This window comes from Protopterus annectens, chromosome 16.part0 (genome assembly GCF_019279795.1).
Source record: "Protopterus annectens isolate FY-2018-M chromosome 16.part0, PAN1.0, whole genome shotgun sequence".
NCBI classification, from domain to species: Eukaryota; Metazoa; Chordata; order Ceratodontiformes; family Protopteridae; genus Protopterus; species Protopterus annectens.
The window spans coordinates 44173614-44199616 of NC_056750.1; the positions used below are offsets into that span (position 1 = coordinate 44173614).

The window sequence follows — 26003 nt, forward strand, 5'->3', positions numbered from 1 at the left end:
AACTGGGAAGTGCCATCAAACGGAGAACTGACGAACGAAGATTTAAAGGGATCAACAAAGTCACACAAGTGCATCCAGGCCTGCCTCCTCATGGAGATACCTGAACCCACAACTCTACTCGTCCATTTGGCTCCATGTGAAATGAACATTATGGAAGAGTTTGTAATGGAATACATGGTGGCCCGCTGTGAGATAACAGAAGCCTGTACCTCTTTAGACAGGGCTCCTGAGAGTGTATTTGAGATCTCCTTGATCAGATCCCTCTGCAGTGTGGTAAAATGAAAAAATAATTCAGGGACTTCAGGGCAAAGGTCGCTGAGGAGAACACACTCTTCCCACATCTATCCATCATCCTGGAATCCTTATTAGGAGGATGGATCGTAGAACTCTCTTCTACAAGTTCTTTTTTCATGGCCGCTACCATAACCATGGCATCTACTGGAACACCTCTTGATCAAAATTGTTTTATCTTCAGGTGCTGTTAATATTTTATTTGGTCTCCAGGGAGTTGGTTCAAGGAAGTCTGGAGACTCCCATGTCCACCAAGAGATCAACTTGATGAGCTCATAGGCGGGCAAAATCACCCAGGAGGTAGATGGTTGGGATACAAAAGCTGCCAGGTACATTGACTCCTCCAATGAGGGATTGCTGGGCTTCCAGTCACCTCTCTGTTTCAAAATCTCTAGGCTGTCCCCAAAGGAAACATCATCTGGAGGTGACTTTGGGGATCCCTCACCTTCATCGAGGTCAGTATCCAGAGTGACAGACTCCTCTTACACTTCCTCTTCCAAGGAACCTCTTCCATGGGGAGTTCCAGAGAGGTATCAGAAGGGGAGGGGGGACCTCATGGGTAGCTTGGGGCTTCTCCCTGTTGGAGATCTGGTTGAGACACTGGGTGCAAGGTCTACAAGGTGGAAGACTGCGGATCCAATGGGGTAGATACTGCATGTGCTGCCGAGGTAGACATAACCCTCTCCAAGCCTCGAAAGCTGACTGATCCCAAGAAATTGAGGATTCCTGATCCGACAAGGCATGCATCCAGATCCGGGCATACTCCAATCTAGAAGACAGTGCCACCAAAGCTGGAGTCGAGGTTGGGCTGATCTGAGCTGAGGTTCCAACCATAGGCATGGTTCCAAAAAATTCTGAGTCGACCCCACCACCTCAGACCCAACCAGGCTGCCTTGACCCCGACAGCCAGAGGAACTCAGAGCAGAAGACAGAGTCGAGGTAGGAAAGGTCCTCAGTTCAGACTCAGACACCGGATGGATCCAATCTAAAGGCACAAAAACTTCCAAGAAAGTTGGAGGAGGAATTGGAAGAGGGGGAAAAGATGCTCAAAACTCCTGACCCTTAGGGGTAGGAGCCGAAGGGGACCTTGCAAAGCTCTGCACCCACAGGATCTTCTTAACCATCCTCTCTACATCATCTTCTGTGAGGCTTCTGGTCAAGTGAGTTGATGACTCTGATGGTGACTTCAGTCTCTCCAGGAAGACAGAAGATATTCTGGATGACACTGGGTCAATAGAAAGAGAGCACTGAGTTCTAGGTAAAGACTGAATTGGTTTAAAAGGGCCTTTCATAGCATCCAACTGCAACAGATCTGACCAATCCTTCAGAGCAGAGAGGCTTGGATCCAAAGCATTTGCATCCGACAGGGGAGTCCTTCAAGTCTTCAGGTCCAAGAAGGCCTTAGGATCTGACATTCTAGCCATCTTTGGAGAATGCTCCAACTGAAACTTTGGAGCAGAAGAAGGCCTCTTCCTTGCCTTGCCTGAAGATCTAGAGGACAGGGAGGAAGCTGGGCTAGACTATTCTGACATGGAAGAATCTCTCTTGTTATGTTTTTGTCACAGCCAGAAATGGCCTCCCCAAAAGAGGACGGCAACATACCCTTAGAATAAGATTACTGCAGCATTCAACGAGGGCCCCCTATGGTTGAATGCTTTACAAATGTCACATTCTTCCTGTAAGTGGAGGGGGCCCAGACAATAAACACACAGCTCATGTGAGTCACTTAAGGGAATTTTGTAACCACATTTAGAGCACTTTTTGAAGCTTTTCAGGCATATCTGAAAATATTAAACTAACAAGGACAGCTTTTTTTTTTTTTTTTTTTTTAGAAAAAGGATACAAGCAGAAGAGGGGGAAAGGGAACTACTAACGATAGTAGTTTACATGTACCCAAAAGGATACAAACAGAAGAGGGGGAAAAGGGAACTACTAACGATAGTAGTTTACATGTACCCAAAAGGATACAAACAGAAGAGGGGGAAAGGGAACTACTAACGATAGTAGTTTACATGTACCCAAAAGGATACAAACAGAAGAGGGGGAAAAGGGAACTACTAACGATAGTAGCTTACATGTACCCAAAAGGATACAAACAGAAGAGGGGGAAAGGGAACTACTAACGACAGTAGTTTACATGTACCTAAAAGGATACAAACAGAAGAGGGGGAAAGGGAACTACTAACGATAGTAGTTTACATGTACCCAAAAGGATACAAACAGAAGAGGGGGAAAAGGGAACTACTAACGATAGCAGTTTACATGTACCCAAAAGGATACAAACAGAAGAGGGGGAAAGGGAACTACTAACGATAGTAGTTTACATGTACCCAAAAGGATACAAGCAGAAGAGGGGGAAAGGGAACTACTAACGATAGTAGTATGTACCCAAAAGGATACAAACAGAAGAGGGGGAAAAGGGAACTACTAACGACAGTAGTTTAGATGTACCCAAAAGGATACAAGCAGAAGAGGGGGAAAGGGAACTACTAACGATAGTAGTTTACATGTACCCAAAAGGATACAAGCAGAAGAGGGGGGAAAGGGAACTACTAACAACAGTAGTTTACATGTACCCAAAAGGATACAAGCAGAAGAGGGGGAAAGGGAACTACTAACTATAGTAGTTTACATGTACCCAAAAGGATACAAGCAGAAGAGGGGGGAAAGGGAACTACTAACGATAGTAGTTTACATGTACCCAAAAGGATACAAGCAGAAGAGGGGGAAAGGGAACTACTAACGATAGTAGTTTACATGTACCCAAAAGGATACAAACAGAAGAGGGGGAAAAGGGAACTACTAACGATAGTAGTTTACATGTACCCAAAAGGATACAAACAGAAGAGGGGGAAAGGGAACTACTAACGATAGTAGTTTACATGTACCCAAAAGGATACAAACAGAAGAGGGAGAAAGGGAACTACTAACGATAGTAGTTTACATGTACCCAAAAGGATACAAACAGAAGAGGGGGAAAGGGAACTACTAACGATAGTAGTTTACATGTACCCAAAAGGATACAAGCAGAAGAGGGGGGAAGGGAACTACTAACGATAGTAGTTTACATGTACCCAAAAGGATACAAACAGAAGAGGGGGAAAAGGGAACTACTAACGATAGTAGTTTACATGTACCCAAAAGGATACAAACAGAAGAGGGGGAAAGGGAACTACTAACGATAGTAGTTTACATGTACCCAAAAGGATACAAGCAGAAGAGGGGGAAAGGGAACTACTAACGATAGTAGTTTACATGTACCCAAAAGGATACAAGCAGAAGAGGGGGAAAGGGAACTACTAACGATAGTAGTTTAGATGTACCACAGTATGGGGAAAAAGAGAAGCAATCACAAAGAAAAGTGAGTAGGCAAAAAAAGACTAACAATATCAGACAAAAAGTACCTCAGAACAAATCAGAAAAGCAAAAGCTAGCTAGTAAAAAGGGTATGAGAGAAATTTAAGCGGAAACCTTTAAGTTTAACGTCTGAAGAAAAAAGTTGGAAAAAATATCAAACATTCACTTAACTGCTCAAGAGCTAACGGAAGGACCATATCTTCGCAAAGCATCAAATGAGATCTGAGGTGATTAAGAGAGAAGCATTATGGGTAGGGTAGGTTGCTAGAGAGCTTTCTGTTTTCCACAAGCTGTTGCAATGGCCACGTCGGATCCAAGAGTTTGGATCCAAAACCCATATCTGAGGATAAAATGAAAACTGACAACATCAGATCAACATCTTAATGTGTGTTTAGTTAACTGAGACATAGAAGAAATTAAAAAAATTCAGAGATGTCCTGATCTCAAAAGAAAGGTCAGCAATTAACTTTCTGGTACTGTCATAGGAAGCCAGCAGATACTTAGACACGTGTTTGACAACACACTATTCTAAAGGCTAAAGTGGAAAAATAAACTTTCTTTGCAAATCAATGAAAGGCTTTCCCATCCTTTTCAGATGAACAGTCTTACCTCTCATAAGGTACTTGGCAGAAGATGGTTCTGTCAGATAAATTACTACAGGGTCTGACCTACTTTTTGAAAAAATAAATGTATGGGTCTGGGGAACCTTATGCAATTTATCACATTTTCTGGGGTATGTGGCAAACTGCTGACCACAAAGAAAGCAACCTTCAAGTCTAGCAAAACAGGAAGAACAGTTGCAGGTTGAGGGAAATCCACATGTAGCAAATCATACTTTTTCTGGGAGTCTGGTATTTCTTTTTGTTCCCACTGAAACAACTATTTCACTCTGGCTATAGGATCAGAAAAAAAAAACAACTCTTCAGGTGGGAATCTGAATAAAAACTTTTCTCAGAGTCGGAGTCCCATTTCTGTGGAACAGAAACTTGAGAAACATGGTTGAAGTCTAATTTCTGTCCCTCAGACTGAGGATTAGATTCAGAGAGAAAGGAAAACTATTTTATTTTTTAAGTGAAGGGAAAACTCAAAATGTAATGACTGAAAGACTTCACACAAACCCTTAGCAAAACCCAGTCAATCCTCCTTGTTTGCCCTAGGTGATGGGGACACAGGTAAAGAAAAAAAATAATTTTATGTTTCCTTTTCCTGGCAGACATTACTGAAAGAGAGGGCCTTGAAGAACTGTTCTTTCCCTAGAATCAAGCTCCTCAGAATGTTCCCGTAAAGGAACAATGTCAGTTCCCTCCTCTTATGCTGACTAGAGTGGATCCCCCTCACGTGAAGAGGGCAGACAAACAGCTTCAGTGGACATTCCTGCCTCTCAGTCTGTTGTGGCTTCCCAAGGAATAGTATAGGAGGGATCGAGAGAAATTGATGAGCAGACCAAAGAACTGCTCACTGATGGTTGAGGCAAAGTAGAAGCTAGACTTAAGACCGAAGCCTCCTATACAACTCTTCTCTTCTGGCGGATTGTGGTAGTAACTTCCAAGGGGATGAGATCCTTGTCCATCTCTCTAGTGAAAGAAGTGACTGACAAGCAGGTAGAGGAGCCTTACTATTGGGCTTTTCCCTTCCCTCCTGACTAAATAAGTAATGTTTGAGGTAAATGTTTTTAGTGAAAACCTCCAAATACAAAAGCCCTAACAATAGATTTTGACAAAAAATGGTAAAAATGACAAGTAGTTCCCAACAAGGTACATATCTGACCAACTCTGTGAAAAGCTACCTGACTGCCAAAACTATGAAGCCACAGCAGAGAGAGAGAGAGGTGGTACTTTAATACCGAAAACGTTTTGAGATTTTGGTACCATAACTACTATCTTTATACCACTCTCCTAGAGCACTACAGAGGTTACGGCATGTAGAAGGTGATCTAAAGCTTTGGGAGCTGGATGGTTGTCCCATACTCGCAATATACATCCCCATACAGGTTAGGGTACTGCAACAGGGATCAAATGATGAACAATACACAGACATCCAAGACAATCATCCAATTACAATTGAAATCTGAGACGATATCCTGCTAGCATCTAATATCTGGAATATCTAACACATTAGGCATTCAACAGTCATGTCTTACAGAAAAAAAACAGCAGTATTTTTGTAAGGCAAACACCTTAATCATTCCCATAACCATACCCACATATTTCTAGTAAGAAGATGGGGGGGGGTTAAGACAAATGCAAGATAAAATGATGTCCCCATAATGTTTATAGAGTTGAAGGTACGCCTCCAAACTTTAAGCTCATTTAATAAGAGACCACCCAGTATCACACAAACCACTGGGAACCATTATTAAGTGTTTATTCCTTACTCCATCTAAGATAATGCATATAATGACTAGTGTTATGAAGCTAGATAAATTTGGAACAAGTGTCAAGTTTCTGCTCTATTTGTCCCTTTGGCTGCGTAGGCAATTAGCTTCATGGACAAGTTAGAAATTGCTTTGAGGGTGGTGAGATGAGAGGTAACCTTGTCTCGTACCCCTTCAGCTACTGCTCCTGCGAGAGTATCAGACAGCTCCTTGATCAGATCTCACTGAAGTCTGGTGAAGTGTGCCATGTAGTTCAGAAACCTGAGAGCGAAGGTCAATGAAACATTAATGCACTTCCTGAACCTATCCATAGTCCTGGACTACTTGTTAGGAGGATGGATAGCAAGACTTTCCTCTTCAAGTTCCTTATTTGTGGCTGTTGCTATCACCATGGCGTCTACGGGGATTCCCTTAGCCCAATGCTGCTCCTCCTTAGGGGCAGAAAGGATCTGATCAGGCCTCTTAAGGATTGGTTCAATGGAGTCTGGAATCTTCCAGGCCCGCTGCATGATCAATTTAATGAGCTTGTCAATGGGCAGAGAGATCCAAGAGGTAGAGGGTTGGGCACGAAAAGCCTCCAAGTATACACACTCCTCTGAGGATGGCTGAAGGGAAGACCAGCCACCCCTCTGTTTCAGGATTTCTAGGATGTCCCTGAAGGAAACATCATAAGGGGTGACCTGGGGGAACCTTCCCTCTCATCAAAACCAGTATTCTCAGTGAAGGACTCCTCCAGGGAGTTTAAGTGCTTCCTCTTGCACTTTTTCTTCACTTGTACTTCCTCGGGGGGATGCTACGGGGAAGTATTCAAAGAGGAAACCACCAAGGTGGGTCTTTCCTGGGGCTTTTGTGCCCTCTGTCCCAGAGATGAGGTTGACTGTAGCTCTGGCTAAGGAGATGCAGAAGTTTGGCCCGACAGGGATGGCAAGGACTGGGAGTCCACAATAGACAAGGTCTTCTCCATGATCCAAAAGCCAGCTCCCCGGTAGAGGGATAGGAGCCAGGAACCAAAATAGACTCCTTCAGAACCGTGGTCCCACCCTGCACCAAAGAGATGGCCCCTGAAGCAGAAGCCTGGGTCGAGCCAAAGCATCAAGGGCCATGGACAGTTCTAATAAAAAGAAAGTTGAACAATGCCCCCCAGAACCGGTGACAAAGTCTTAACCCAGGGACACCTTCAGTTCTAAAAAACCTGAGGAGCTCAAGGCAATTCTTGGTTCCAGAGAAGAGGCTCTTACCGGAACCGAGACAGTGGGAGCTGGGTAGGTCAGTGCCAGGGGCTCCAAAGACTCAACTGAAATTTGAGGAGGAAGATGAGACAGTGACAAAGAATGACAGGTCCCGGTGCTGATTTGGCTAGGAAATGAAGGTAATCCCCTCACTGACAACAGCTGGTCCACCAACCTCATGATGTCCAATTCTGAGAGGCTCTTAGTGGATTGAATGGAGGACACTGAAGGAGACCTAGGTGGTCTCGGTTCCACGAATGGAATAGGTGGTTGTAAGAGGGAGGGAGATGTGTGTGTGTGTCTGTAAGAGGGAGGGAGGGAGGTGAGTCTGCGTTTGTAGGAGGGAGGGAGGTCTGTGTGTTTGTAAGAGGGCGGGAAGTATGTGTGTATGTGTAAGAGGGAGGTAGGTCTGTGTGTGTTTAAGTAAGTAAGGAGGGGTCATACCTCACAATTATCCAGATTTTTGCCTAATATTTTCGGTTTGTTTTTCATAAAATTGTGTTTTTTCTTGCAAATCACTAAGGATTGAAGTCAGAAAATATTGGCAGACATTTGAGTTTTAGTCTTCATATCCTCAGAAAATGCATACTAATACAAAACTTGTTGTTCTATCCACTTTCTAAGGAGGTATGGGAAAGTACGTGTGCGTCATACCTCGGAACTGTAAAGATTTTCACATAATGTCCAGATTTTTGCTTTATATTTTTGGTCTGTTCCTCATAAAAAATATTTATTTTCTTGATAATTCACTGGGATGAGCTAAGGATTAAAGTTACTAAATAATGACATGTATTTGAGCTTCAGACTTCATCCTTTAGAAAATGCATTCTAACACAAATCCTGTTATTATAGCAACTTTCTAAATGGGTCCCTAGTTTTGGGCCCTGGTCCCCAACATTATAACAGGCTTTGTCCAGATTTCTTGTGCTAAGAGATGTGTGTGTGTGTGTGTATAAAAGTGAGGTAGCATACCCCTCAGCTGTCCAGGTTTTTGCAGAATGTCCAGAGTTTTACTCCATATTCCTCCTAAAAGGATTGAAGTTGCTAAATAATAACAGATGTTTGAGTTTTAGACATCATATCCTTTAGAAAAATGCATACTAACAAATTCTGTTATTTTTAGCAACTTTCTAAGTTCATGAGGGCAATATTTATAACCTGTCCCTGTTTATTTTAGGCTTTGTCCAGATTTCTTGCACTAAGACGACGAGGGTCGTGTGTGTGTGAGTGTGTGAAATGCCCTAGTTAGAGTTAGCAGGTGGAATTTATTTTCAAGTGTATTTTTAAGGACTTGCGAGCTTCAAGGGAAGAGAAATTTACTGCTGCTCATGCTAAGCCTACTTAAAATGTGCAACTGTTTTGATAAGCAAATGGTATCACTGTTGTGGTATAGAATTTGAAAGCAGTGTTAGTAGCACAGTAGGTAGCATACTTGCATCTTGATGTAGAGGGCTATAGGTTCTACTCCCACAGCATATAGATTTATATTTTAAGGGGATGGGGTGCTGCAGTCCTGAGAATGTCCTCCTTTGGAGGAAATGCCTAGTAACTGTGAACCAGTTTTTCAACTTGCCACCCAATTCCCTATTGCAGTATACCAACTTACCATTTTTTTAATGTAGCATGGGCAATTTATTCTTTAAGATCAGTAGGCACTGAATTTGTAGATGAAACACTGAAATATAAAGTTTTCTAGCAACAACCTTTGCATTAGTTTCAGATCTCTTTAATGTGGAATTTATTCAGATGACTTTTACTTCTGCAGAGATTCTGCATATTGATTGATATTGGTGGACTGTATGACAGAAGTTTGAGTGGCCCTTTATGGCTGAAATGTTCTGAATTGGGCAGGTTGTCATTATTGGTTCATATGATTTGTTTCATTGCTTAAAGGAAAAATGTTCAGAACTATAAATTTAAAACACACTTTAGCAAGTGGCGCTGTATTATACAAGGGATATAATTCAATTATTATATAGTATAATTAATACAGTCAGGAAGGTGAATCAAATAACTTTTGATTGGTTCTAAAAATGTGTACAAAGAGCCTATGATTTGAAAACAGCCCAAAGGTAAACTTACCCTGCCACTGGCCAAATGCATTTTCTTTGAATGCGGGTTTCAATGTTGTTTCAGTGAATGTGGGTTTCAAAGGTAGTGAAGTTTTAATGCTAAGTCTCTTTTCATTGTAAGACTATTGCTTTGTTTAGGTTTAGTAAATGTCTATCAGTGTTTGTGCTAAAAAATTTGAAATAAAAGTTGTAAATGAAATCCAAATATCTGTAATCATTGTAGAAGTAAAGCATTAAACAGTATGCACACTGAGAGATTTAAACAGTGTCTATGACAAATAGGGAGAAATAGTAATGGGACACTGGAATGGCTGCGTGGGCAGGGGTGGGGTGGGGCTGTGTGGGCGGGGGCAGCAAAGGGGGTGGGGCTTGGGTTTGCACCCCCCTGCAAAAAATCCTGTGGGCTCCCTTGCCTGGTGGTCATTAGCCTAGGATACATATATGTATATAAATATGATTCTATGAACAGTTAATTCCAAAATACCCAGATTTTTAAATATATGCTATATACCCTAGCGCTGGAAATACCAACCAGTATGCTGAACGTCACATACACATTCTTTGCCTAGGGTAGGGCATAAAGGTGATATATAAAGGAAAAAACAGCACATCACCATATATAATGAACTCTCATAGGAAAACTCTGAAAAACTAGAAAGATAATATAATTTTTTCAATTTCAGCATTTTGGCATAGAATGCTTTGCAAACATCATTGAAATCCAAATGCAAAGTGGCAGTACAACATGCGGGTTAGGGCTCTAAGCTGCTAATACCCTTTATCCTGTAATTCTAGGTTTGATGCCTTCTGTCTCCATTTGTATACTGTATGTCCCCAAGTGAGTCAGTGAAATGGAATTGTGTTTCTGGTCATCCCTGAAAAACTGAAGTTATGTACTTACCGTAACGATAGGTCAGTGTTGTCTGCTTCCATCCTCCTCCATACTCAATGCTTTACTTGTTAACAAATGCATAAAAAGTGTGCTATTTATGTTAAAACCAGCTGCTCACTTATTAATTAGGCACTCTCCAAGTTGGCTTTGTTGTAGACAGATGCAACAAAATGTGAAATCATTTTCGCGGTATTACCTTAGTGGCCTGAGCCTTACAAAAATACAAATCATTAGACAGCAACTAAAGAGCCAAAATGTAGACGTACAGAGGTAGTAGTTATTCATGTTGTACTGATGAATTGGGATTCTGAGGTTCAACTACAAAGAAAAAACCTTGTACAAACCTATATAAACAGCCTCTTCTGAAAATAAATGACTACTTGATATAGTCAACTGGACAAGCACAGTCTAAGTTGAACTAGTATTCGAGTGTGTGTGTGTGTGTGTGTGTGTGTGTGTGTGTGTGTGTGTGTGTGTGTGTGTGTGTGCGCACATGTGCAAGCATGTGCTTTTTACTGCTACAAGCAAATATATAAAAAGATGATGGAGCTAAAAGGAAAACAGGGAATTTCTTGCAGCTGTGGCCCGCATACTATGACAACTTCAGAAACATCCTTTATAAGGGAAAAGTTTTAACTATAGCAGTGTTCAGTTCCTTAAACCTGCTTTTACGGAAAAGAAGATTTAGTCAGAAACAAGGCAAGTGACAGCATTAAAAACTTATAAGGAGTGAGTTGATGGCACACTAATACATAATTAAAGAAACAATGACTAACAAAGACACTTACCCAATGGCACAAGCACTTGCAATCCCAGTCATAAACAGCGACAGCCACCAGCTCACTGAAAACGGACTACAATTAAAAATAAAACATACACAAACCTTCATTCATATAAACAAGATTGTTTGGTGATACAGTGCAATATTTTTACATAATGCAGTAACAAGTAATTATGCATTCACAGATCTGCAAACAACATCATAAGGCCCCATGGGGGATTACTGCTTTTTCTTAGGAGTTATTATAAAATACACAAACATACTTGCATTTGTTTATTTACACTTCATTTAACTTGTCATATTAGGGTCCTCTTTAAGAAATCTTTGACATATTACACAACTAATGCTGCTCCTTACAACTGTTGATAATGGACAGGGTGCCCGCTCAGTCTTAGACTGGTTTCTGTTTGGATCGCCAAAGCACCAGATATAATGGCAGACTATTAAGGCAACCATCTCTGCTGGTTTGGTTGCCAGTGAATTGATGAACACTCTTAATAGTATGGACTGGAGTCTAAATGTACCCTGTCCAAAGCAAATTTTGATGGTGTCCTTGTTTTTATTTTATATGACACTTCTCAGTGTTGCCTCATTCACATAGCAATTTATAGAATTTGAATTAGCTTTAAAGTGTGAAAGAGAAAGAAAATGAATGGCACCATTACAAATGCTCTAATGCACCTTCTACCTTGCAGTATGACTATAGAAGTATAAAAAATACACGTACAAGCTGGTTAAGAGGCAATTCTCTACTAATAAATTAAATGAAACCTTACATAAAGTACAGTTGTATAAAATTTTATCACAACAGTAGATGTCCTTGCCTTCACCCCTGCCATCAAGCCCACCAACCAGCCAGTTTACCACAGTCTCCCATTGCTTTAAGGTATGCTGAACATCACCTACACATTCTTTGCATAGGGTAGGGCATAAAGGTGACATTCAGGCGTATCATCCTTAGAACTGATTGCCCCAGCAGGAACAGCAGTCCAAGGAAAACCAATGAGAACCTGCACAGCCAGGAAGGAAAAAAGACCAGGGGGATGGAGGAAGGGAGTGAATACTACAGAGATGAAGGCAAGGACATCTACTGTTATGGTAAGATTTTACAAAACTGTACTATGTCCTTACATTCACTGCTGCAGTATTCATTACAAATGGGAGAGTGTCACAGCTCAAGAAGGAACATGGGAGGAGGAAGCAGCAGCAGAGCCCTCTAAGAAGCCATGAAGAATGGCATTAGCAAAACCAGCCCTAGCTCTGGAGATACCATCCAACTTGTAGTGTTTGGAAAATGTATGCACAGAAGTCCAGGTAGCTGCTTCAAGAACAGAATTAGCATCTAAGCCTGTGAAAAAGAGCACCAGAAGAAGCCACAGCTCTAGTAGAATGAGCCTTTACAGAAGGAAGGCTCTTACCATGAAAAGTGTAACAAAAGGAAATATCCTTACAAATCCAAGTGGAAACAGCCAAACCTAAAGACCTAGGTTGAAAGGAAACAAATGACTGGTCAGATGCTCTGATAGATTTACCTTTATCCAAATAAAATCTGAGCTGTCTATGTACATCTAAGGTATGCAGCACCTTCTCACTGTCAGACAGCAGAGAGGGGGAAAAAAGTAGGCGAATTAATAGACTGATTAAGTAACAACTCATTAACCACTTTGGGCATGAAAGAAGGATTATTAACGCAAGGACACCCTGTCCTCATGAAATATCAAAAAAGGTAGACAGGCCATAAGCGATTGCAACTCAGACACAAATCTGGCAGAAGTAAGAGCCAACAAAAGAACAGTCTTCCATGAACAGTATTGCAAAGAAGCTGAAACAGCAGGCTCAAAAGGAGACCGAGTCAATGTGTCCAGAATGAAAATAAGATCCCAGGGAGGAGAAATATGCTTCAGGATGTCTAATATTAAGGACACCTTTAAGAAATTGCTTAGCCTCAAATCTAGAAGCTAATGTGGGAGTCAAAGGCAGATAAGCAGAAAGAGCTGATATGTGGGCCTTAACAGAAGAATAGGCCAAACCAGCATTGAGCAACTCACACAAATAAGACAGAACCAAAGGAACATCCACAGAAAGTGGGTCCAGGTCACGAGAAAGACATCAAATAGAGAACCTCTTCCATTTAGACAAGTAGGATTCCCTAGCAGTAGGTTTCTTGTCCTCCTGTAGGACCTGTAGCACATCCTCAGAAAAAAAGGTGTCTATAACCCTATACCCTATCACCCACAGTGTCAGTTGAAGTGTGGACAGGTGGAGATGGATGCAAGACCCCTTGTCTTGTGTGAGGAGCTCTACCCTGTGAGGTAACGTGTGATGATTGCCCTTGGCTAGATGCAGAAGTAGAGGGAACCAGTGCTGTTACGGCCAAAAGGGGGTCACCAACAAGATTTTGGGAGCATCCTGTTCAATCATTAACAGGACTCTCAGAATGTGAGGAAGGGGATGGAATGCATAAAGAAACATCCCCTTCCAAGAAAATGAGAGGGTGTCTACTTCCATACCAGAGGACCTGGGACTATGGCACAAAACAGAGGAAGTTGCCCATTCAGAGGGGAGGCAAAGAGATCCACTTGAGGAGTACCCCACTGGTAAACAATGTCCAGAAACACATCTCTGTGAAGCATCCATTCATGGGATTGAGTGAAGCACCTGTTCAGAGTGCCTGCCACAACATTCTGAGCTGAAGGAATATAAACTGCCTGAACAGTCACTTGATATTGGACAGCCAGATCCCATACCAGAAGTGCCATTCAGCAAAGATGGTAAGATCTCATACCCCCTTGTTTGTTGATATACCACATGACTGAGGTATTGTCTGTGAATACCCTGAGTGGCCCCAGAGAGAAGAGAGGATGAAAGGCCTGAAGAGCCAGTAGAGTCCTCATCTCTTTGATGTTGATGTGGTCCTTCTGCTGACGAGGCGACCACACTCCCTGAAACCTCAGGGAGCCAAACGCTGTTCCCTATCCCACATATGAAGTGTCTGTGCACAGATCCTGAGAGGGAAGAGGAGGTTGAAAAGGGAGCCCTGGATTCAGAGACAACTGCTGAATCCACCACAGAAGTTCCTTCTTGAGACACGGGAAAAGAGGAACAAGGAAAGTCTAGAGGATGTGCATGCTGAAACCACACTGACTTCAGATACCACTGGAACTTCCTCATGTGGAGTTTGGCCAGAAGGTGCATCGAAATGGTGGAAGCCATGAACCCCAGAGCTCTCAGAAACTCTCTGGCTGAAATGGAGGCCAGGGGAAGAAGTGTTTGAAAGAAAGAAATGAGAGTTAATGCCTTTGGAGGAGGCAGGGATGCCAGCAATCCTGCAACCCAAAAAGACATGATCCTGAAAAGGAGTCAGGGAAGACTTTTTGAGGTTTATTGTGAACCCCAGGTTCTGAAGAAGAGAAATGGAAAAATGAAGATTTTGCAAAAGGACATCTGGAGAAGACGCTTGAATCAGCAGATTGTCCAAATAAGGAAAGATATGGATCCATTGAAGTCTGCAAAAGGCAATCACAGCAGCAAGGCATTTGGTGAATACCTTTGGGGCAGTAGAAAGGCCAAAGGGCAAAGCACAGAATTGAAAATGTCAGGAAGCAACAGAGAAATGCAAAAAATCTCCTGAAAAAAAGGATGGATCAGAATATGAAGATAAGCATCCTCGAGGTCCAGAGACACCAGAAAAGCATGAGGGAGCAAGAGAGGAAAAGGGACTGAAGGAACAACATCCGAAAGGAAGGCACCTTTAGAAAAAGTATTTAGATGAGAGAGGTCTAGAAAAGGTTGCAAAGTACCTTCTATTTTGGGCACTAGAAATATTCTTGAATAAAACCCTTTCTCCCTCTAGGACACAGGCACCTCTTGAATAGTACCCTGAGACAAAAGGTCTCGAAGAACCTCTGGGAAAAAAGGAAGTTGTTCCCGATGATGCTGAGGAATGCCCATAAAAGGAGGGCAGGAAATCCAGACCATGAAATACCCCTGCTGAATGACTGACAGAACTCAAGAATCCTGACTGATTCAGAGCCAAACAAGTAGAGAAAGAGAAAGGCAAAGAGAAAGAGCAATGTTCATAGGTTTGTACTAGGCTATCAGCCCTAGGGCCTATACAAGCCTAGCCGTAACAATTCCCTGGCTATTTCTTCCCACACTATTTACTTCCCTGGACCCCTGTCTAGCAGGGCAACTGACGTGATCCCCGGGAACAGGCTGGGAACAGGTGGATAGTCAGACATCACCTGGTTTGACAGGAAAGGAAGGCATAAGAATCCCTGCAGTCTGAGTGGCCTTAGCAGGAGGAATCCGTTTACCACCCGTTTTACCTTTACAAAGGAGGGTGAGATTGCCGATGAACAAAGGCTGGCTTAGAAGGGTAGTTTAGCTGAAATTTAGGCACAGGAGAAACAAAGACATGCTTAAGCTCCTGTAAAGCCTTCCCCTTGTTCTGAAGAGACTTAAACAAACCAGCAGCCACTTCACCAAACAAAAGATTATTATCCAGAGGAGCATCTATCAACTTAGCCTTAATATCATTGGGCAGAGGTTGAAGCCTAAGCCTAGAATATCTCCTCAGAACTGAACCAAAAGCAGCAGCCCTAGAAAAAGTATCTGCTGCATCAGGACTATGGCTAACCAAGTTCGCCGATGACTGCAAACTGGGAGCTATATCCTTCAAAAAGGCCTTACTGAGACAGACACCTGGTGTCAAAGTCATGGCCTCAAGCTAAATGCCAAAAAATGCATAGTCATCTCATTTGGGAAAAACAAAACACACACGAATTACCACATAGGCGGCAGCCCCCTTAATACAGAAGAGGTAATAAGAGATCTGGGGACCCAGGTAGATAGTAATTTCTCCTTTGACAATCATATTGCCAAAGTAGTTAGGAAATCCTTCTATGTGGCCCATCTAATTACTAAGGGGTTCGCATCTAGAAATAAAGAGGTTATAGTGTCCCTCTACTCGTCACTCATCAGTCCCATCATAGAGTACAATGCCCCATTTGGGATGTACCTCACAAGACACTTCCAACAGCTGGAAAGACCACAAAAGCACCTCACCAAGAGGATTACTGGCCTCAAACATATGTCCTATGCAGCCCAACTGAAAAAAACTCCAGCTGTACTCAGTGGCATATCGCTTACACAGAGGTGATCTCTGCCTGACTTACAAAGCCATGCCCAACTCAGAATTGATGGACATGCTCCACCTAAAGAAATCCAAGTCACTGCGAGCCACACGCTCTAGTGAGCTAAACCTCACCACAACAATAAATAGAACATGCTGGAGGGATAGATTCCTGTCACAGAGACTCCCCATGCTTTGGAACAAAATTCCTAACTACATTAGGCAGAGCCCCTCACTAACACTCTTCAAGAGAAGCTTTGACGAGTGGATGGGTAACAGAAAATACACCTCTGGGATCACTTCATTGGCTCTGCTTGACAGAGGCTCAGTTAATTAATCAATGGGGCGGCGAAAGCCGACACATCCTGGCTAGGCTTAAAAATGCCCTCGGGCAGATAGCCTAGTACCTACCTATGAACCTATAACTACATTTGATTGAATGACGAACTACCCCAGAGGAAGACCCAAGCAAGGTAAGAGCAGAAGATTTACTCTCAGAGTCTGGAAGATCAGAAAGAAGCTGACAAGCCTGAGAAAGAAGAGCCAAGACATACCTAGAGATATGGGTCTCACAATTAATAGCCCTAAAAGCTAGGGTAGCTGAAGTATAAAACTTCTTACCCAGCCTATCCATGATTTTATTGTCCTTGTCAGAAGGCAGTAACTTGGATGAAGGAAGCAACTGAGAAGGCTTATCAGAGGCTATAGATACCACAGAGGGGTCAACAGCAGGACATTTAAACAAAAAGGAACAATCCTCAGGCACCCTATAAAACCTATCAGACTTCTTGGAAGCAGGGGGTACAGAATCCGGCACTTTAGAGGCAGTGGAAAAAACATCCAATAAAGCAAGCAAGATAGGAAGAATGGACGCAGGCTTAGGAGATTTCATCTGCAGCAACTCATGGTACATCTTATGGATATCCGAAACCTGGGCACAAATCCCACTTAAAAAATTCCATCATCCTAGAGATGGTGTCCCTAAAGGAAATTCCTCAGAAAGATTATCTAGAGTATGAGAGTCCTTCTCCTCCTCCTCCTCCTCCTCCTCAGACCCGAAGTCAAAAGGAGAAGGAATCTGGGTAGAATAAGCAAGGGAGTCATCGTCAGAATCCACCTCGGAAGAATTCAAGTCTCTGGGCTTTTTAGGAGAAGGAGAGGACCAAGGAGGAGCAGTAACCAAAACCCCTTGAGAAGGCCTCAATGACAGTAAAGCATTAAATAACCCCTGAGTAAAGATCTGCCATTCACTTTGAGGATCTCTAGGAGCAGTAGAAACATGATTAGTTTTCTGTTTCTTTTTTAAGGAGACAACCATCCTAGAAACCTGGGAAGGCCCAGATACACGACGGCAGTCCACAACCATAGTAGGAACCTCTTCCCTAAAGAGAAACTGCGGAACCCCTCTAGACCCCTTGGAAACAGTCAACCGTGGTTCCCTCTGAATGCCCAAAATAGACACCTGTAAAGCCTCGTTGGACATGCTGCCCACCAGATCTTAGCCAGCCTCCAACCCAGGTGCAGTAGAAGAATCTGACAAAAAACAAAACGGGCGAGCTTCTGGGTTCATAATAACCTTGGGAGAAACTCCTGGCAGAAGCCGAACAGAAGAAGATTCCAGTCTTACCTTACGCACCTTCTTCTTCCCTGATGGCTGACCCTCGGGGCAGGAAATTCCATCCATAGTACCAGCAGCAAGAAGCTTAAGAAGTTGGTTCTCAAGATACAATGAAAGGGAAGAAAGCCTACTACAAAGAGTGTTGGGAAAAATGCCTGACAAATGGAACAGGATGTATGGTTGTGAGCAGCACCTAGGCAAAAAAGACACTTATTGTAGCGGTCTTTATGGGGAATCAGTCTCCCATACTGGCATTTAATCTTCCTGGATGACATGAATCCCAAACAGCACAAAACAAACAGAAAAAGTAACCAAAAACCCAACTGGGTACTTACCTGCAAATGTGAGGACTCCAGCAAACAGGAGAAAGCACAGGAATGTCAACAAACAGAAAAACAGTATAAAAAACAAAAAAAAAACAGATGAAGGTAACAGACTGACGGTTAAAACAGCATTCGGACTGGTGGCAAAGAAGTTCTGAGGATGGTATGCCTGAACATCACCTTTAAGCCCTACCCTACGCAAGGAGTGTGTAGGTGACGTTCAGCTTACCTTAAAGCAAGGTTTTTCAGACTGGGATGAATTAGTCCCTAAGGATGGGACAGAAGATCTGGATCCAGGTCCAGAGTCCATGGGACGTTGAAGTAGACAAGGTCAAAGAAAGGGGAACCAGACTTGCCGAGGCCAAAATGGGGAATGAGAATCACCTTGCTCTTCAACCTTATGGCCTTCTTCATTAAAACGGGTACTAGAGGAATGGGGGGGGGGGGCAAAGAATAGTCCCGAGACTCAAATGCGAAGGAGAGCATCTCTCAGGGACTACCCCGAGGGGGAATTAGGGAAAAATAGCTGTTGCACTTGTTCTGGGGGGATGCAAATAAGTTGCAGCAAGGCTGGCCCCAGTGACGGAAAATCTCCCTCACCACTCTGGAATTCAGAGATGACTCATGAGGCAAGAGGATGCATCTGCTCAATTTGTCTGCTATCATGTTCAAGCTCCCTGGGATGTGTGTTATACCAGAAAGTGGTTAGAAGAGGTCACCCATTGTCGCACTCTGAGGGTTTCTCCACAAAGGGGGTAAGACTTGGTTCCACCTTGCTTGTTGATGTACCAGAATACTGACATGTTGTCTGACTGAATTGCAATCATTCCTAGAGGGAGGACAGTTTGAAAGGCTTGTAATGCTAACAGCACTGCCCTCAGTTCCAGAAAACTGACATGCAGATTGGCCTGTATTGGGAACCAAGTGCCTTGGACAGTCCTTCCCTGAAAATGCCCCCCCCCCCCAATCTGGGAGACATATGTGGTCACTATGGCCTTGGGATGAGGAAAAAACAGTTGGCCCAAAAGAATTTCCTCAGATTCCATCCACTAAGATAAATCCTTCTTGCAGCGGTTGGCAATTTGGATGAGGCGAGACAGAGGATGAGTGAGAATAGTCCATTAGAAGGATAGAAGCCACTGTAGGATTCTCATGTGAAACCTTGCTAGTGGGACAAAAGTAATGACAGCTGACATGGATCCCTGAGAGCCTGTAGAACTAGTGAAGTGGGAACATTGTCACTGAAGAGAATACTGACCTTATTTTCTGCAGTCCGTGAATAAGAAGGGGGGCTATGCAAGAGGTTGTATTCAGGCAGTTTCTTATGAATTTCAGTTGTTGGGCTGGGCTTAGCTGAGATTTGGCAAGATTCACCATCACACCTAGATGACAGCAAATGCTTAGGGTGAAATCTCTTGTTTGTTCAAGTAGATGCCTGGTGGGTGCAGTAAGGAGCCAGTCGTCCAAATATGGAAACACTTGGAATCCGTGCAGTCTCAGGTGAGCTGCTACTGCTGCCATACATTTCGTCAACACCGGGGGGGGGGTGCTGTGGTTAGACTGAAGGGCAAAGCTTGGAACTGATAATGACTGGCTCCCAACCACAAGTAAAGAAATCTCCTAGAGTGTTTGTCCATTTTTACGTGGTAATATGCATCCTGGAGGTCTACAGAGCACATCCAATTGTCTTTCCTTAAGGGAAGAACAGACTGAACCGTGACCATCCAGAATTTTGTCTGTTGAACAAACTTGTTCAGAACACAGACATCCAAAATTGGTCTCCAGTCCCCTGCCTTTTTTGACACCAAAAAGAACCTTAAGTAGAATCCAGATCCTATCTGGTCTGGCAGGACTTCTTGGATGACAATTTTTTTCTAGCAGCTTTTGAATTTTCAGGTTGCCTGTGCCCTCTGATTGGGTAGAACATCAGGGATCTTTCTTTCTAGTTTGGGGTAAGGTCAAATGGAATATAGTAAGCTCTGGTAATGATCCTTAGCATCCAAGCATCTGTGGTTATCCTTTGTTAGGCTAGTGAGTGCAAGGATAGTCTTTCTCAGACAGCCTCCAGGGGCAAGCAATCAGGCCTCCTTTCAGGAGCGTTGGTAGGGTTTCTCTTTGAAGGAATCTCTGGAACCCTGATTTTTGTGGGCCACCTCTGCTGTGTGGTCAGTGTTTTCCATTATAGCTCCCCGCTCTTCCCCGGGGGGAGTCATTACCACGTGTCCTGAAAAGACCCTTCGATCTTCTTGAACCACATTTTCCTGCTTCTCTGGTTTCTAGAATAGGAGCGTTAGGGAGATGAAAAAAGTATGCTCATGGCAGATAGGGTTTCGCCATCCTTTTCACACCTGGGTAATATATCTTTCACTTTGGGGCCAAATAGGGAGGATCCGTCAAACAGAGCATTGACGAACGAAGACTTGAATGGCTCCGCAAACACACACAAGCACATCCAGGCATGCCTTCTTATGGCTTTGCCTGAACCCACTGCCCTAGTCATCCCTTCGCCCACATGTGCAATAAGCCTCATGGATGAGTTAGAAATAGACTCCACAGTGGCAATCTGGGCAGCTACCTTATCTTGCACCTCATTAGACACACCTCCTGCAAGGGTATCTGACAGTGCTTTGATCAGATCTCTCTGAAGTCTACTAAAATGTGCCATGAAATTCAAGGAATTCAAGGCAAAATTAAGTGTAGACCCGCTTCCCAAATATATCCTTTGCCCTAGACTCCTGATTAGGGGAGATGAATAGTGGAACTTCCTTCTGCTAGTTTTTCCTTGGTGGCTGTCGCAACCACCATGGCATCCACTACTAAACTTCTGGCCCTGTGTTGTTGGTCCTCTGGAGCTGAAAGGATTTTATCTGGTCTCCTGGGGATTGGTTCTACTGCATCAGGGGCCTTCCATGCCCACTTATTGATCAGTTCAATAAGATTGTCAGCCAGCAGGGTCACCCAAGAGGTAGATGGACAAGCACTGAAGGCTTGCAGGTACACAGACTCCTCTGGGGAAGGGTCCTGGGACTTCCAGATACCCCTCTGTTTTAATATTTCCAGAATGTCTCCAAATGAGACATCTTCTGGGGTTGTCCTCCAGAAGGGAGTGAAGCCTGGGAAGAAGTGGAAAGATCCCTCGCCGCAAAGAGCTGCTTCACCAACCTCACAACATTGACTTCTGTCAGACTCCTAGAGGAATGTACCAAAATGGATAAAGGAGATTCTGGTTTCTCCAAATAGGGACTTGGCAGTTGCCCTGCAAAAGGGTCTACCGAAGGAGAATATCTGGTTCTAGGAACCAAAAGAAACAATCAGTTATGTACTTACCATAACAATAGATGTATGTGGTCCATCTCGCCTACATTCATTACTGATGGGCTCGGAGCCGAGAATTGGCTCCGACTCGGCCGACAGTTAATAGCACGAAGTCTCTAATTGGCTGGGCTAACCCGGTATCCCAAGATGCACCATGCCCAAACCCCAGATCTTGTTTGCCAACCATATAACCGTGTTACATACACAACCTCACAAAAAATAACACAAGCAAGAAGAGAGAAAAAAATGATATCCTCAGAAGGGTCTAAGAACGTAATTTCCTCCAAGTCCACCAGGAAGGGGGAAGGTGGGTGGGTACGTAAGAATGTAGGCGAGATGGACCACATACATCTATCTTTATGGTAAATACATAACTAATTGATGTAATGTGGTCTTATCTTGCCTACATTCATTACTGACGGGACAGCGTCCCTAGCACCTATATCCTGGGAGGCTCACGGAAAAATACTCCTGAGCACTGTGGAACCAAAGGAAGCCAGTCCTCTGGACGCCACGTCCAGCTTGTAATGAGAAATAAAGGTATGCAGAGAGGTCCAGGTGGCAGCAGCACAGATGTCATCCAAAGAGAGCCTAGCATGATAAGCTACTGAGGCAGCCATAGCCCTGGTAGAATGAGCCTTAATCGGGAAAGGTAAAACTCTGCCTGCTGATTCGTAAATAAAAGAAATACAGTCCGTAATGCACCTAGCAACAGTACTCTTAGTCACAGGGCTACCCTTCTTGTTCTCTGAAAAGGACACAAACAAATTATCTGATTTCCTGTGGAGTTTCATCCTATGCAAATAAAACCTTAGCTGTCTATGTACATCCAGCTGGTGAAATTTGAATTCCGCTTTGTTTGAAAATTTTGGGAAGAAAACTGGCAACTCAATGGATTGATGAAGACAAAAGGTGGAAGATACCTTAGGAAGGAAGGAAGGGTTGAGTCTCAAGGAAACCCTATCCTTATGGAAGATCAAATAGGGGTTTTTAATGGAAAGGGCTTGAAGCTCCGATACCCTCCTGGCCGAAGTAATGGCGACCAGAAAAGCTGTCTTCCAAGGCAAACATTTTAATTCACAAGTGGCAGCCGGCTCAAAGGGAGCAGAAGTTATGGTTCAAAGCACCAAGTTTAAATCCCATGGCAAGACCGGTTGTGCTACTGGGGGACAAAGTAACCAGGCTCCTTTCAGGAAGGCTTTACAAAGTTTATGGCCCATAAGGGAAGGTTCATATGAAATGTGGAAATTAGAAATGGCCGCCAGCTGTACCTTAATGGTAGAGGGAGCGGAACCCTGTCTGAAGAGCATAGCCAAAAAGTCTAAGACCGCAGACAAGGGGGCTGTGAAGGGGTCTAGATTATGTGCTTGAGCCCAAATAGCAAATCTCCTCCATTTGCTAGAGTATATCTTTCTAGTGGATGACTTGTGGGAAGAAGACAGGATATGTACCACCTCAGGCGGAAAAGAGTGTAGTCTGACTAAGGATGGAAGTGGAGAAGCCAAGCTGTCAACCTGAGGATTCGTAGTGATGGATGGAACTGCCCCGACAGATGAGTCGATAGGTCTGGAGCTGGGTCCAGAGTCCAAGGGCCGTCCACTGTGTACTTCCGAAGAAAAGGAAAACAAACTTGACGGGGCCAGTGTGGTGCGATTAGAATTATCTTGCTTCCCAAAGAAGTTGCCTTCTGAATCACTCTTGACAATAGAGGAAATGGAGGAAAGGCATAAAGCAGACTGGGGGGCCAATCGTGGACTAGAGCATCCCTGGGTGACTCCCCCTGAGGGGGGATCAGAGTGAAGTACCTGCTGCACTTGGCATTGAGGGGACTGGCAAACAGATCGCAGCAAGGTTGACCCCACCTGGAGAAGATCTGAGTTGCAACTCGGTCGTTCAGGGACCACTCGTGAGGCATCAGAATAGCTCTGCTTAGCCTGTCTGCTATCACACTGGACTTCCCCGGAATGTGCGCTGCCACTAGAAAACGCTGGGAAGACATCGCCCAGTTCCACACTCTCATGGCCTCTCTACAGAGGGACTTGGCTCCTCCCTGCTTATTCAGGTACCACACGACTGACATGCTGTCAGAAAGAATAGCAATCGTTCCCTTGGGAAGAGAGCTCTGAAGTGCTTGCAATGCTAGTAGCACTGCCCTCATCTCTAGGACATTGATGTGCAACTGTACCTCGTGGTCCTGTGATGTGCCTTGGACCGTTCTGCCCAGATAATGCCCCCCCACCCTATCTGGGAAGTGTCAGTGGTCACTGTGGCGGTAGGAGACAGGGGGGTCCATTTGTCCAGATTGGGTGAATGAAGCCACCAACATAGGTCCTGTCGGCATTGTTCCATGATAAGAATCGGATGAAACAGAGGGAATTCCTGAAAGGACCACTGGACCGACAGAAGCCACTGGAGGATACACATATGTAGCCTGGCTAGCGGTACTAGCATGATGGTAGCCGCCATTGATCCTAGTAGTTGAAGAACAAGTCTGGCCTGGACTTTCTTGAGGGGTAGTAAGGCCAAAACTTGAGCCTGCAGCATTTTTATTCTTTCTGTTGGAAGAAAAGCCCTCATTTGGATGGAGTCTAGCTCTGTGCCGATAAATGCAAGATGCTGTGATGGCTGCAAGACAGATTTTTCCCAGTTGAAGGTAATCCCTAGGTATTGGCCCAATGTGATAGTAGCCTTCGCTGCTCGAACGAGTAGATGCCTGGTGGGAGCGGTGAGAAGCCAGTCGTCCAGATATGGAAACACCTGGAATCCCTGACGTCTCAGGTGAGCTGTCACCACTGCTAAACATTTGGTAAACACCCTGGGGGCTGTGGTGAGACCAAAGGGCAGAGTACGAAATTGGAAATGACTGGCTCCCAGCCGGAAGTGTAGGTGACTCCTGGATGCCTTGTTTATCTTGATGTGGTAGTACGCATCCTTGAGGTCAATGGAGCACATCCATACTCCTTTTTCCAATAAGGGAAAAATGGACTGAAGAGTGACCATTCGGAACTTGGACTTCAGGACGAAGCAGTTTAAATGGCTGAGATCCAGGCTGGGTCTCAGGACCCCTGTTCTTTTCGGCACCAGAAATAATCTTGAGTAAGTTCCTGATCCAATCTGGTCTGAGGGGACTGGTTGGATGACTCCTTTTTCCAGCAGCTTTGAGAGCTCTAGCGCTGCTTGATCCCTTTGACTGGGTGGAACGTCTGAGATTTTCTTGGATGAGGGAGGGAAAGTACAGTTGTGTACACTTACCATAAATATGGATGTTCGAGTGTCTCCACTGTTGCAGTCATGACTGTAGGGTTCTCCCCTGCCAGCAGGCAGTCCTCGGTCGGCCAGAATCCCAAAGTCTGGGTCCGGCGTCGGCTGTACAGCCATGCTCCCTGACGTCAGAGCACCAGGAGTACAAAGCTGACAGCCGACGCCATTTTCTCCAGTTTTTCTTTCCCCAGATGTCAGGTGCTCCATAATGAGTAAGATCCCATACCCTTTGCAAATACACCTCAAAAGAAGGGTGAAGAAGGGAACCACACAAAAGAAAAAATAAGAGGGGACAGGAGGGAGGGAAACCCAGACTGCAACAGTGAAGACACTTGAACATCTACATTTATGGTAAGTGTACACAACTGTACTATGTTCATCGTGTTTCACTGTTGCAGTCATGACTGTAGGGTTGAATCCCAAAGCAGAATAAAAGGGAGGTGGTCATAAAGAAGAGGGGGTGGCTAAAAGGCCCTGCAAGACAGCAGAAGCAAAGCCCGCCCTAGACTTAGAGTAAAGAGGTAGATTGTAGTGCCTGGAAAAAGTATGCACTGAACTCCAAGTTGCAGCTTCCAAAATGTCTTTGGTAGGAACTCCTCTGAGGAAGGCAGCTGAAGTGGCAGCAGCTTTGGTAGAGTGAGTCCTTATACTCCCTGGGATTTGCTTACCATGATGTGAATAACAAAATCTGATTCCATGAGCAATCCATTTAGAAATGGTCTGTTTTGAAATAGCTTTACCTTGGGAACTTGAAGCATAAGAAACAAACAATTGCTCTGATTTCCTGATGTCCTTGGTTCTGTCCAGGTAAAAACGTAGTTGTCTGTGTACATCCAAGGAATGCAAGATCCTTTCCCCCTTATTTTGAGGACTGGGGAAAAAAGTTGGCAAGTGAATAGTTTGATTTAAAGCCACTTTGGAAACCACCTTAGCCATGAAAGGATTAGTCCTTAAAGACACCCTGTCTTGATGAAAAATAATATAAGGTTCCACAGCCATGAGAGCTTGCAACTCCGAAACTCTCCTGGCAGAGGTCAGAGCTAACAGAATGGCTGTCTTCCAAGATAAAAACTTGATGTCAGAAGTGGCAGCAGGCTCAAAAGGAGGTAAGGTGAGTTTTTCCAAAACATAGTTGAGATCCCAAGCAGGAATGGGAGGAGATCTAGGGGGCCTTAAGTTCTTAGCTCCCCTGAGAAACTGTCTCATGAGCTGATGGGAAAAGATAGGAGGGTCTGTATTATAATGAGCAGAAATAGCAGAAGCATGGATCTTTATGGAAGAGAAAGAGAGACCCTTATGTAAGAGGTCTGTCAGGTAAAGTAAAATCAGAGGAATGTTAGGAATAAGAGGATCTGA

General features: G+C 44.0%; 1 protein-coding gene across 3 annotated transcripts in view; it reads right to left on the reverse strand.

The window, feature by feature from the left end:
- Positions 1-26003, reverse strand: part of POMT1 (protein O-mannosyltransferase 1) — a 1532857-nt gene that overhangs the window by 1011884 nt on the left and 494970 nt on the right. For all 3 annotated transcript variants that reach the window (XM_044058401.1, XM_044058399.1, XM_044058400.1), the window contains one exon: positions 11004-11069. In XM_044058401.1, the coding sequence (XP_043914336.1) occupies positions 11004-11069 (66 nt within the window). The remainder of the gene's footprint in view (positions 1-11003; positions 11070-26003) is intronic.